At 41.4% G+C, this 12,221-nt stretch overlaps 1 protein-coding gene across 1 annotated transcript in view; it reads left to right on the top strand.

The window, feature by feature from the left end:
• The first annotated feature begins 7,877 nt into the window (after positions 1-7,877).
• Positions 7,878-12,221, top strand: part of ntm (neurotrimin) — a 993,858-nt gene continuing 989,514 nt past the window's right edge. Inside the window, exon 1 of the mRNA XM_030437991.1 lies at positions 7,878-8,132. Coding sequence (XP_030293851.1) covers positions 8,072-8,132 — 61 coding nt within the window. The 5' untranslated portion in view covers positions 7,878-8,071. The remainder of the gene's footprint in view (positions 8,133-12,221) is intronic.

Genomic DNA, 12,221 nt, shown 5'->3' with positions numbered 1-12,221 from the left:
AGGCTGCAACAGGCCACTGTCTTCGGCTGGGCCGGTCCACTGATCAAACATTTGTGTTTTGTTTTTTATTCACTCAAAATAATGACTGTATTTACAGCTAGAAAGCGCGCATCTCTCTCCTCCCTCCATTGTTGTTTGCATTTGTGTTTCTGCGTGGTCTGACACGTGAGTGTCCTCATGCTGGAAAACGTGACTTCTCGCGTACGTGACGTCACTTCCCGAGACGCAAGAAGAAAGCAAAAATATATATTTTTTACTAAGGAAAATGACAAAACTAGTAACGCGTTACCGGCATCACTGATTGTGTAGCTTAAGTGCAACATGGAGCATGAAGATGTAAAGAAAAAAATAAAAACAGTAGAATTAACTTTGAGCAAGTTTGGAGGAAAGTCGGAGGTGTGGACCCATTTTAAACAAGTCGTGGGCCGTGATAATAACATTTGTCGGCTTTGTCGAGTGCATTAAGTGCGCACTTGTTGCATTATTCATTAAGATTTCTGTAGTTCAAACAACTCGCAATTGTAGTCGAGAACGTCAGTTATAACAGTCCACGTATTAAACAGTTGTCGTTTTAAATCGGTCTAGAGCTCATAATTACATTCAGTGTGTCGGGCCTGGCTCGGACACAACGTGCACGGGCTCGGGTTGGGCTTGTTTCTAAGCTCTACTCGGGTCCAGTCGCGACTTTACTGAGGTTCACCCAGTGTGAGCAGCAGGAAGACGGTCAGCTCACCTCCCAGAACATGGCACTGAATCGCTGGAAACTGATTTAGGGACTGTCATCAAATTACTTAGCATAAATATATTAATACTAAATAATTGCAGTTCTTTCAATATCTTCCATGTCATGGGGCCCAGTGACTCCAGCAGCAGATTGTATTAGTAAACTGGACGAATGAGACACAGCTATGTTTATTGTACTTTAGTGCTTCATCTATTTTATATGAATATTAATATGCAGAAATCTTGATTTTTTTTCTCAATAGCTTCCATGTCATGTGACCCACTGACTTCTGAAACAGTTTCTGTGTCTATCAAAAATATATAATGATAAAGAAAATAATGGTAAAAAAAAGTTCTCTAATGCTCAAGAGGTTAACATATTATTAAGCAGCAATATCAACTTCTCTACTATTTTGTCTCATGTCTTAGATTCTGATTCTGAAGTCCTCAAAATGTTTATTTATTTACATCCAACCTCTTCCACCACCTGCAGTACAACCACGTGATTCAATTCGAAGAAATAAAAAAAGGGAGAAGCGAGAAGCTTAGAATTTGTTTATAAGGGACTGTATATTTTATACTTTTAAACTTGTTCAGTTGTTGTCATTTCAAGTAATCTGTGCTTTTCAGCTGTTCAATTGTGTGCTTATCAGTTGTTCTTAACTACTAAATAAATAATATAAATCTTAACTACAATGTAGTTTTACAGTCCTTTTAAAGTGTCATTTCTGTAAATACACAGGATTTTTTTTCCTTTTATTTAGGTGCAGGGAGGGGGTTACTTATCGTTCATTTATCGTTATCGAGGTGAGTTGCTCAATATATCGTGATATTGATTTGAGGCCATATCGCCCAGCCCTATGTTCAGCCAATATAGCCTACAGAAGCTTTGTAAGCTGGTGCTGGGGCTCTCAGGGGCGGAGAGTGAGAGTTGTGCTGCCTGTCTGTGTGGTCCGAGAGGTCTTCAGGGATTATTAGTTTCAGCACCTCTTTCACATATGGGTCAGGGTCCTGGAAAACCTTCTCGAGAGCAGGTCCAACAGTGCATCACCTCAGTCTGCAGTGCAATAAACAAAAATGTATGTTTACAGGAAAATTGCAGTAGAACCAAAAAGCCTTGTGCTGCAGTGTTGTAAAGTTTCTGTTATTTCTCCTAATTACTGCTTATTTATACATTCTCCTTATTATTTATTTTGAAAACCATCTTAAAATAATTCAGATTTTAAGTTTTAAGTGTTTGTGTTCAACCTTTTGTGTGATGCCTGTGTGTCCATGTTTATTTTAATTTGAGAGGTTCAAATAAAAGATTGTAAAACTTACGGAATGTCGCCTCTGTCTACACGGGTTTGGCTCTGCACTCTCCCTTCCTTCCTGGACTTTGGAAAGCTCAGTTTGAAAAGAGGATCTCCTGATGATGTGGTAGCTTGTCCTCTATCAGCCTTCTCACTGTAATGCAGTGCAGCCAGGTAGAGTCTTAAACAGTAAAAAGACAATAAAACATGAAAACAATTGCAAGAAATGGGCAAACAATTTAAAATGTTCTCAACAAGTGATCACAGTTTAATTATCCTGCACAGAATTCCCAGATATGGATAGGAGTAACACATGACAGCACTGTTACAGTATAATTCAAGCACTAAAGGCTGCATCTAATGCGTTAACATTTCCAAACAAGTGATCAGATTAAAGTTATTTATTCAAGTCACTGTGCATTAGAATTATTTTGGTCATTTTCCTTAGTAAAAATATATATTCTTGCGTCTCGGGGAGTGATGTCACGTACGTCTCAAGTCACGTTTTTACCATGAGGATAACTCACGTGTAACACCACGCAGCAACACAAAAATGGACGGAGGAGAGAGATGCGCGTTTTTCTAGCTGTTATTAAAAACAAAAAAGTAGAGATGGTCCGATCAGGTTTTTTGGGACCGTTACCGATCACCGATCACCTAAAGTCTCACCGATCCGATTACCGATCAGAACCGATCGATCACGTGGAACAATATTATTAATATTTATATTATTTTACTCTTTTTTTCCCCATTAATTCATCCACTCATGCAAAGGCCTATAGTCTTTCATTTATGTTAACCTTGTAATTATTTATTTATACTACTAGATTATCTTTATTTATTGCATAACAGTAACTTCAATATTCCTTCATAGCAGCAGTGGCACTGTGGAAAACAATATGCCAAAATGGCCTCTAGAAGGCAGTCAAGAAGAGCTGAAGGTTGAAAGTTCAGTCATTTATTGATATTAGCCATTTAAATGGCTGTATTGTTGCATACATAGTATAAAAAAATAAAATATAAATTGAGCCTATATAAGCTATATAGCCTTCTTGTGATTCCCATGGCCTTCTCACCGCAAGGGTTGTAGGGCTGCGTGCTTTCCAATGTTGTTTGCAGCAGTGCCTGTGGGGTCGGCGTTGTCTTTTTCTTTTCGCTAGTTAGTTGCAGGAAATCGTTATGTTCTTTGCTGTGAAACGACTTCAAGTGCCGAATTAAATTGGTAGTATTAAAACTACTTGGTTTGTTTCCCCCACGAGGCACTAAACGCTCGCATGCGTTACAGCTGGCGTGTGTGACATCTGTCTCACATATTTCAAAGAACTTCCATATAACTGACATGTTAGCAGTGCGTGCAGGCGGTGTGACTACAACACAACACTTCTTCTTTGTTTTGAAGCGGCAGCGGTTTGGCGCACTACCGCCCCCTTTGGATCCGGAATGTAACAAACACAAGCACATGTATAATATATGTATAATGCGATCGGATCGGTGATTTTAATCTTTTATCGGATTTCCCGATCGATTGTTTTTTTTACCATATCGGCCGATCCGATCAGTTACCGATCGATCGGCGCCATCTCTACAAAAAAGCACAAATACTTGGTCAAGGGCCCGGTCCGGCCCGGCCCGTCCGAGGATAGCGGCAGGCTCGGGCTCGGGCAGAGAATCTAAACTCTGTGTAGCATTCAGCAGTACACTGGTTTTGCCCTGGCCTAGGCCAACATATTCCAGCTTAGAAAACGTTTTCAAATGCATTATTTCACAAAATCCTGAAAACTTAGACCCGGCAGAGGGTGTGTGTATGTACCGCTTGACCGACCGGGTCTCTGGGTTTGCATGTGGAGACCGTGTTGATCGCGAACTAGCTCACGGTTAGCATTAGCTTGGAAGATCGCGGTTAGCGTTAGCTGGTACTATGTGACACTGCTTGGTTAGTTCGTGTAAAATTGCTAAATAAAAACAGCTAAATACTTGCACATGCAGACATTTCCCTAGGACACGCATTACATAATGTGCAAGATCAGAAATATAATACACAGAGTGATTCTGCTGTAGCACTAACTTGTGTGGTCAGAGAAGCTAACGTTAGCGGTTAGCCGCTAACCATACCTTGTTCTCAATGGTAAAACACACAGTACATCAGGCACGAGTTCAGCCTTATCTACAGGAACACACAGCACATTATTTGTATACTTACATGTCCTTGGTCTGCAAGTATTCCTTTGAGTACAAGTCTGCCGACTACTCCTGCCTTGTACTGGCCCAAGTTGGTGAAACAGTCAGCGTCAAAGTGGTTCACACACACCAACAGTTTTTTGCCAACTTCAGCTGGGACATTGCTCTCAAAAATAAATTCAGTCCATGCAGCTCTTTTGTCCTCTGCAGCTGGGAGACGATGAAGTGTTTTGTGCTGGTCCTTGCAACCAACAACAGCGCACTTCTCCTTGAGCTTGGACATGGTGATTTCAATAGCATAATGGCGGATCTCCCAGACGGTAGCTGTACCTGGTGGGTGGAGACACCGTGCAGTGAAGGGAGGGGCAGTGGGGTAGCCATATGCAAATGAGTGGCCGTCGACGTCGACAGCCGCAGCAAATTTGACTGGTGTATCTGGAAACTGCAGGCAGGACCCCTTTAGAAATCTGTATCTCACTCAAAAAAGCACGGATAGTCTTTTTTCAAAGTTTCTAGGTGTGTGGCAGCACCATGGACCCACAATAACACCCCAAATACCAGAAAAAGTCAGTTTTTCATAATATGGGACCTTTAAACCGTTGATATATTTTATTAAGTAATAAGTTTGCAATATGAGCTGTAACATGAGCTGTGACGTCACCGGAGGAAGTGACGTGCCAGTCCGCCCTCAATTCTGCCTTCAGCGTAAGTGTTAAAAGAGCAGACTTCACGTTGCTCGCTCTCTTCTCTCTCTTCTTTTTCGTAACCCCTACCTGCTTAATCTTTTCTACAACGCGTTTATACTTATATTTTTCAAACTTAATCTCCGTACTTTGCTTTGTTCGCGCCTCCGGACTTTTTCTCCGGAGATTTGAATTGCTCCCAGAACTCTTACCAAGAAATGCGCAGTTATTTTGAAAATAACTTCTTTTCTAAACCAAAGCGAGAACGAGATTAATCCTTTTTGTATTCTTTTATATCGCCCAGTATTGCAACTCAGTAAGCCAGAAAAGCTATTTTTGTTTTTGTATCAAGTAACTAAGACGAACTCGCCAGGCCAGTGTTTCTTTCCCCGTTATTTTTATACAAAAGACCTAATCGATATATGTTCGGAGCTCCGCAATATCAGCTCAAGAAAGAGACTCTGACCAGAACTCGTGATTATTACAAGTCGGTGCAGTTAACTGCTCAAGAAGCCGTGAAGAAATCCACAGCCTAGAGAAGAAGTAGCATCCGATCGTTCAGGTCGCCTCCCACGCACTCAAGCAAGAACACTGCTGGGCCAGGAGCTGTCCTCAGCTGAACCGAGACGACATCGCTCCACAGCGGCCGCCGCCGCCTTCCTGCACGGAGACGAAGTTGCTCCAGGCCGTCCAGAGTCCGGGACCCCGCTCTTCAACTAAAGTAGGCTAAAACATTTCACACGACAAGAGTCACACTCGAATGAGATCAGAGTTGGTGTTTGTGGAAGCTTCGAATATATATATAGATATATCTCACAAATTCAAAGCCCTCGCCATATCGCCTCAATAGAATAAACATTAATTCGTAGTGATAAATTACCGGTTACTTACACTAAAACCCACCATCGTTTAGGATTCATCTTGTCCTCATTTTATTTCACAATTTCTGTTAATATTGTCACATATTTGAATTATTATTTCACATCCTTTATTCTGCATTTATTTAGTAAATAAACATATTTAACCGCATGTCGTTGTCTGTGCTCTTTTAATTTGAGGTGGGAAACCGATGGTATAGTGGAAAGAATTCATGACTTCAGAATAGGAGCAAACTGAAATTCAACAGATCAATTCGAGACTGATCTTTTGTGTTCAAGCCAAACTTGGACAGTTAATATTCTGGCTAGTTCCCTCCGAGCTAGTTGCACAGAGAATCATCGGAGGTGGTGCCCCGTATAAAAGTATAATTGATTACCAGTAATTAATTACCCCTTTTTATCAAAGTAGTGTCTCCTACATGCGTATGGAGTGTGGTAGTAGCATGGAGCTAACGAGCATTAGCCCCAGCTGTGTCGCTCCGAGCCGGGGCTGCCTCGCCGACAGCAGCGCTCCGTCTGCTCCCCGAGCTCTGTGCCATCGCACCGCTGTACATGCATACAGAGACCGGACAATAAACGAGAGTGCTTGAAGAAAAGTCAGTCAGTTATGGAAATATGTGTCTGTTACTTGATTAACAGCCGTCTGTTGTACTTTACTATGAACCACAGTAGCACAATCACAGCTGACTTTACCCGCACACTGACTTGTTGAGTTTATTCGCTTCGACTCAAAGGAGTCATTGTAGGAATAGTGATATTATTCACATGAACTGAGTTTATAGGAGAGCTCCGGTCTCTGGTCTCCGGTAGCGGTGCGGTGTTACAGAGTTCGGGGAGCAGACGGAGTGCTGCTGTCAGCGCTGCAGCCCCGGCTCAGAGCGACAGGCTGTTCTACTGTTGTGCTAACTTGGGCTAATCCTCCGTGCTCGGTGCCCCGGTACTACCACCACACTCCATATGCATATAGAGACCGGAGCTCCGGGACAGAACCAGATACACAGAGACTTGGGCACATCAGGAGAGAGCTTGAAGAAAAGTCTGCGAGGTAGTTGGACTCTGTGTTGCCCAGAGACGGCCGGCACACGGATCGTACATGGTGTCTTATGGCTGGACCGTCCAGCCCCGCCTTCCCGCAGGCTGCAGCCATTACCTTCTCAAATGATATGCAAACCACGCTCTACTTGCCCCTCCCCTCAGGCCCCTCCCTCTCGATGCCAAAACAGTGACAGAAAGTTGAAACTGAAAATCAGTGACACTGAAAAAAAACTGACATCGTAAAAAAATCTGTCACTGAAAAAAAAGTGACATGAAGAAAAAATCTGAAGATTGTCATTGAAAAATACAAAAAAATCCCAATAAAATAAAATGATAAGATTTTTGGATTTGAATTATTTGAATTACTTTCTTTTTTCAGTGCCAATACTTGTTTCAATGCCAATACAACTGTTCTCAATACAAATGTTTCAATGACAATGTTTCTTTTTTCAGTACTGGTTTTGTTTTCAATGCCAATTTTTTTTTTGGATGCCAAATTTTAAAGTCACTGTTCTGGCTCCATAGACAATGGGCTAGGACTGAGTTTCCATGGTGATTAGGCAATACTGACTCAAGTGACTCAAATGACTCGCACAACCCTGTTCAATTTAGTGAGGGACTCATAATGACTCAGTCCTTAAAAGGAACCGTATTCACCAGCTCTAGAAGTTACACGAGTTCATTAGCTGCCACCGAGCCACTTCCTTTGTCTTTTTTCCAAAATAAAACCCTTCATGAGTTCTTAACACAGTCTAGTCACACAAGGTTTGGTTTTGCATGCAGCTTTGGTAAAGAGCTTTAGCGCAATGATTGACATTACCCCGAGTCAATGACCATTGGGTGGGCACACGGGGTGGCCAATCAGATTACAGGGGGGGCGGGTGCCCCCGTGCCACCATGGAAGCCCCGCCTCTGGACAGCGCCTCCATAAGAAGTCGCCGCTAAAAGCCGCTTCAAGTTGGATACAACCGAGTCAAGGCAGGAAGTAGGTTGACGTTTTTTCCAAAGTAAAAGTGTCAATACTGGCTCGCTTGAGCCGAACACCACGAACCACAAGCGGAAGTGGTCGTGTTTGTTGTCTCTAGTATGTCTACAGCACCGCTGCCAGTAACCTCACAGATGGAGGAGGGACTCTGTTGAGCGCTGCGTTGGTGGATGCTGTAGCTTACAGTCAGACAGTAGGACAGGGGACTTGAAGAAAAGCACTTTTCGGGATTTTCAGACTGACAGGTTATTTTTCTCCGACGACATCACACAGCTGACAAACAGCAGATCCGTAAACATGAAGAATCCTCTGTACTGGGCTATGCTGGTCGGCATGACTGTCCTGCTAATGGAGCAAGGTAAGTGATGGATTTTGTCATCCTGGAAGCACTTGTTATCTCTGTCTCCGGATCTGTTTGGATGTGACTGTCTGTCCCTTTATCAGTTGCCTTTTATACGTAGCGTCCAGCCATTGCGCCTACATTTGACATCAGGATGCTTGTCATCTAAGCCGCAGTTTAAATTAAGCGATTAGTGAAGTGCTTTTGAGCTGTCTTGGTGCCAGTAGCATGGCTCCATAAGTATCCGACTGGTTGCTTTGGATGTATTTTTACACCAGTTATATTAGGCTGCAGCCTTTTCTCTGAAAGTTAAATCCTTCCAAGGTAATTCTCAGCAGTAGCCTATTACTTTTACTTTGGCTGGGAACTTTTGCAAATGGAAAGAAAAAGGGAAAAAAAAGAAAAGAGGAATGTAACGTATACTGTTCATCATGTTGGTTGTGTATCCCTCAGTCACATAACTTTCCCTTTTAATCCACCTACAGTTAAAGCTGAGCAATTGCCCTTTTTGCGCTTGTACCTCCTTCTGCCCGCGGATCATCTTGATGCATGGTAAATCTTACGTATGAGAGGTTTTTGCCGCAAAGTTGATTAAGTATTAGTTCTTAATCCACATTGACTGCGTGGTCGGCTCAGCTCTTGAGGGCGAGAGCAGTGAGGCAGCAGCTCAGTTTTTTCTGACCTTGTTTACACCGGACATTAAAAATTCCATCCAATAACTCTATTGTGGCAAGACAGAGGCGCACATAAGGACATGCAAAAATAGGCCACCCCAGGTGCTTCAAGCGCCATCACCAGATAGCAATATTTGGACTCAAACAAGGATTCATATTGTAAAATTCTCCCTGTCCTTTGACAAACACTTGTAGTCAGAAGTATACTGTTAGCTGAAATACTGTAAATACATGGGTGAACAGACAAACGAAAGAAGTGGAAAAAAACAGTGAATGAGGATGTATGGGGTATTTTCCAGCACTCCAGAACCTCACTGTTGTGTTTGGCCAGCATTTAAATATTGCCCTTCAGAACTAAAGTCATGCACAGTATGGGGATAGTCAAATATAAATAAATGGAATATATAAATATATAAACATTTTTAACTCTTTAATAATGATTTATGTTTTCTAGTTAAAGAAAGCTGACTTCAAAATTCTGCCTATTGACTAATGTAAACAAATTGAACATAACTTTTTATATTCCTCTCGGTTTACTGACTTAAGGTTGCCTGACTACACTGCTAACCTTAGACTCTGATGTTACATGTCACACATTTTTGCATGCAAAGCTCAGAAAAAGAAAAATGTGGCACAGGTGGAATTAATCAATTGACTCTGTGTTTTAGTAGACCAGAGAGCTTGTTTTAACCTCTTTCACTTAATGAAATTCAGCACTGTCACTGTTGCTATGCTATATATCATTACTTATGATGGTACAGAACTATTCTCATCATTTTGAGAGGAAGAAATTGTGTCACGTGACAGAAAATGTCTGCATATGACACTATTTGCAAAATACAGAAATAACTGCTGAAACAAAAAAAGTCCAATCCATTCTCCAGACAGCACCAAGATTGTGTTGATATAATTTGCACATCGGCAGATCTCTTGCAGTATCAGAGTTATGTTAAATAAGATTAGTAGAAATTTTAATGTTTCCCATAGGGAAACTGGGTCATTGCAGCAACAGAATAGGGCACAGATAAGAACGAGGCCAATATAGATCATATTTGATAAGATGATGAATAAAAACAAAAACATGTGGAGGACACCAAATAAATAAATAAAGATTCTCAGGTAACAGAGAACTGCACAAGCTCTCACATTAAAGGCTGTATTTCATGTTTAGGGTTGCAAAGCTTGTGATCAAATTTGAATCCAGCATACTTTGTTCCCATTAGTTCAAAAGCAAAGTCTATCAAGTCTTAAAATGTGTGATTTTCTTAACAGGAATCTGATACAAAATGCTACCGGCAGCAGTTGATTTCATTGTTATAGCGGGGATTTTTTACAGTGTATTTTCAGCAGCACAGACACTACTGCTTGGGTGCACTGATAAGGATTTTTGGACCACTGATTGCTGGAAGTAGTATCGGCTGATGTAAATCATTGATCACTGATCAAAGGGATGTTTCCTTACTTTAGTGTCATCTAGAGTTGCTTGTTATCAGTGACATGGTAAAACCAGGATTAAATGTTGAGGAAATAAATATCGATACTGGTATAAATATGATATTAAGGCTGCTCCGATTGATTGGGCACCAATTGTGATAGACTGATATGAGTGGTAAAAAGTTTGATCGTTGGTCTCTTACATGAGATAATTGGTCTATTGCTAAAATGCCACACACAACATAGGACTCTGCTGCTCACCAGCTGTTAAAGTGAAACTCTCGCCAAAATGCGACCTAGGGTCTTTTTGTGAATGTACCCGAGTCAAACGTAGTTTAAAAGCATAATTACGACGAAAGCGCCACTTTTAAGATTGATCGTATTTTTGTTTTCGGGTCAAAATCATTTTCAGTGGAGTGCTAGGGGCAAATTCTATGTTAGCATCAAAATTGCTATTTTTAAAACACTAGGAGGCTCGACACAACATAAAACTTTGCTCGTAGTATCACCAGGGTCTCTACACATGAACTTGAGCACTGAAAATGATTTTGACCTGAAACAAAAATATGGTCAATCTTAAAAGTGGCGCTTTCATCGTAATTATGCTTTTAAATGAACATTTGACTCGGGTACATTCACAAAAAGACCCTAGGTTGCATTTTGGGGACCCCAAAAATCCTGACTTTTCCAAAATAGATATATATCGGCATATTTGCAATGATCCCTCCAAATGTGGTCATAAAACACTTAAGATATGTGATGGAGGCAAGATATTTACAGTTTAACAAGAAACATTATTGTCTAAAATGTCGCTAATGCACTGAAACAGTAAACTCCACTGGAAATTTAGTAATTAAAAATCACGCCAAGCATCTTTTTCTGCCAAGATATTGGTCGGACTATAATCAAGATACAGCACACTTAGGCTACTGATATTGGGGGGGAAGGGAAGTAAACAAGGCGGATGCAGTTTGGTCAATTTCCTAACAAAGGACATCCCTCTGAAATCCCCTGCTGTCTATCAGGGTAAACCCTGTCATGTCACAAAGATAACATTTATCATACTGCAATTTATTGTTATTAATCGTTTTCCATTACTCAGTGAAAACCCTTTGTATCAATATGGGTTTAGCTGACAAGTATGCTGTGATCGCTGTTTTAACATGCAGGACTGTGGGTGTATTATTAAAATAGAAACTAGATGTTACAGTAGCCCCTCTCATAGTCTGAACTGATTATAATCACACATCAAAGCTGCTTGTGCATATCCTGACTGCTCATGATAGAAATAATAATATTTCGGCTCGTACACAGATGTGTAAAGAGATATGCACAGGACCCTGCAGGTCAGAACTAGTCGGCTAATTTGGATGTAGAGAGCCAAGGGCAGATCACAGGACCAGAGAAAGACAATCGGAAGCAACTGATATAGACCATAAGAGGCACCTAGGCTGAAATGCTCTACTAGTTGGCAGAGGCTGCAGCCACTGTGGCAGGAAGCACTGTACATCTGGATGGCAGTCGACACAAGTAAGTGTTTGTAGTGCTTCATGGCACACCTCGAGGGGATAAAATTGCTGTTAGGCTGCGTCAGCTCACCAGAGAGAGGGTGGGAGGCATTGTCCAAAATGAAGATCAGTTTTTTCATGTTTTATGTAGCAATAATTTTCAGGAGGCAATCAGCATCCTGGACGTTACATCATGGATTCATGCTGTCCTCCTGCTTTCTCATGCGCAGTAAGAAATATGTGTGAATAGGTCAAGGTCAGCTTCACAGTGCCCCTCAGTGAATGCAGTCTCACATTTTCTGCCGTTTAATATGTTTGACAATTTATGCATTCACAGTGACAGAATTGATTCACGTTTGACACCAGAATCACACATGAAAAAAAACAACAGTACAACGAGTGTGTGTGATACAGATCTGTTCATGTTTCCTGTAGGCAGGTGAGGCAGCTCAAACAGAGTACCCCCTGTTTTTCCACAGTTTCTTTGAGTG

This window comes from Sparus aurata, chromosome 13 (genome assembly GCF_900880675.1).
Source record: "Sparus aurata chromosome 13, fSpaAur1.1, whole genome shotgun sequence".
Taxonomy (NCBI): domain Eukaryota; kingdom Metazoa; phylum Chordata; class Actinopteri; order Spariformes; family Sparidae; genus Sparus; species Sparus aurata.
This window is presented reverse-complemented; position numbering and strand designations above follow the sequence as displayed.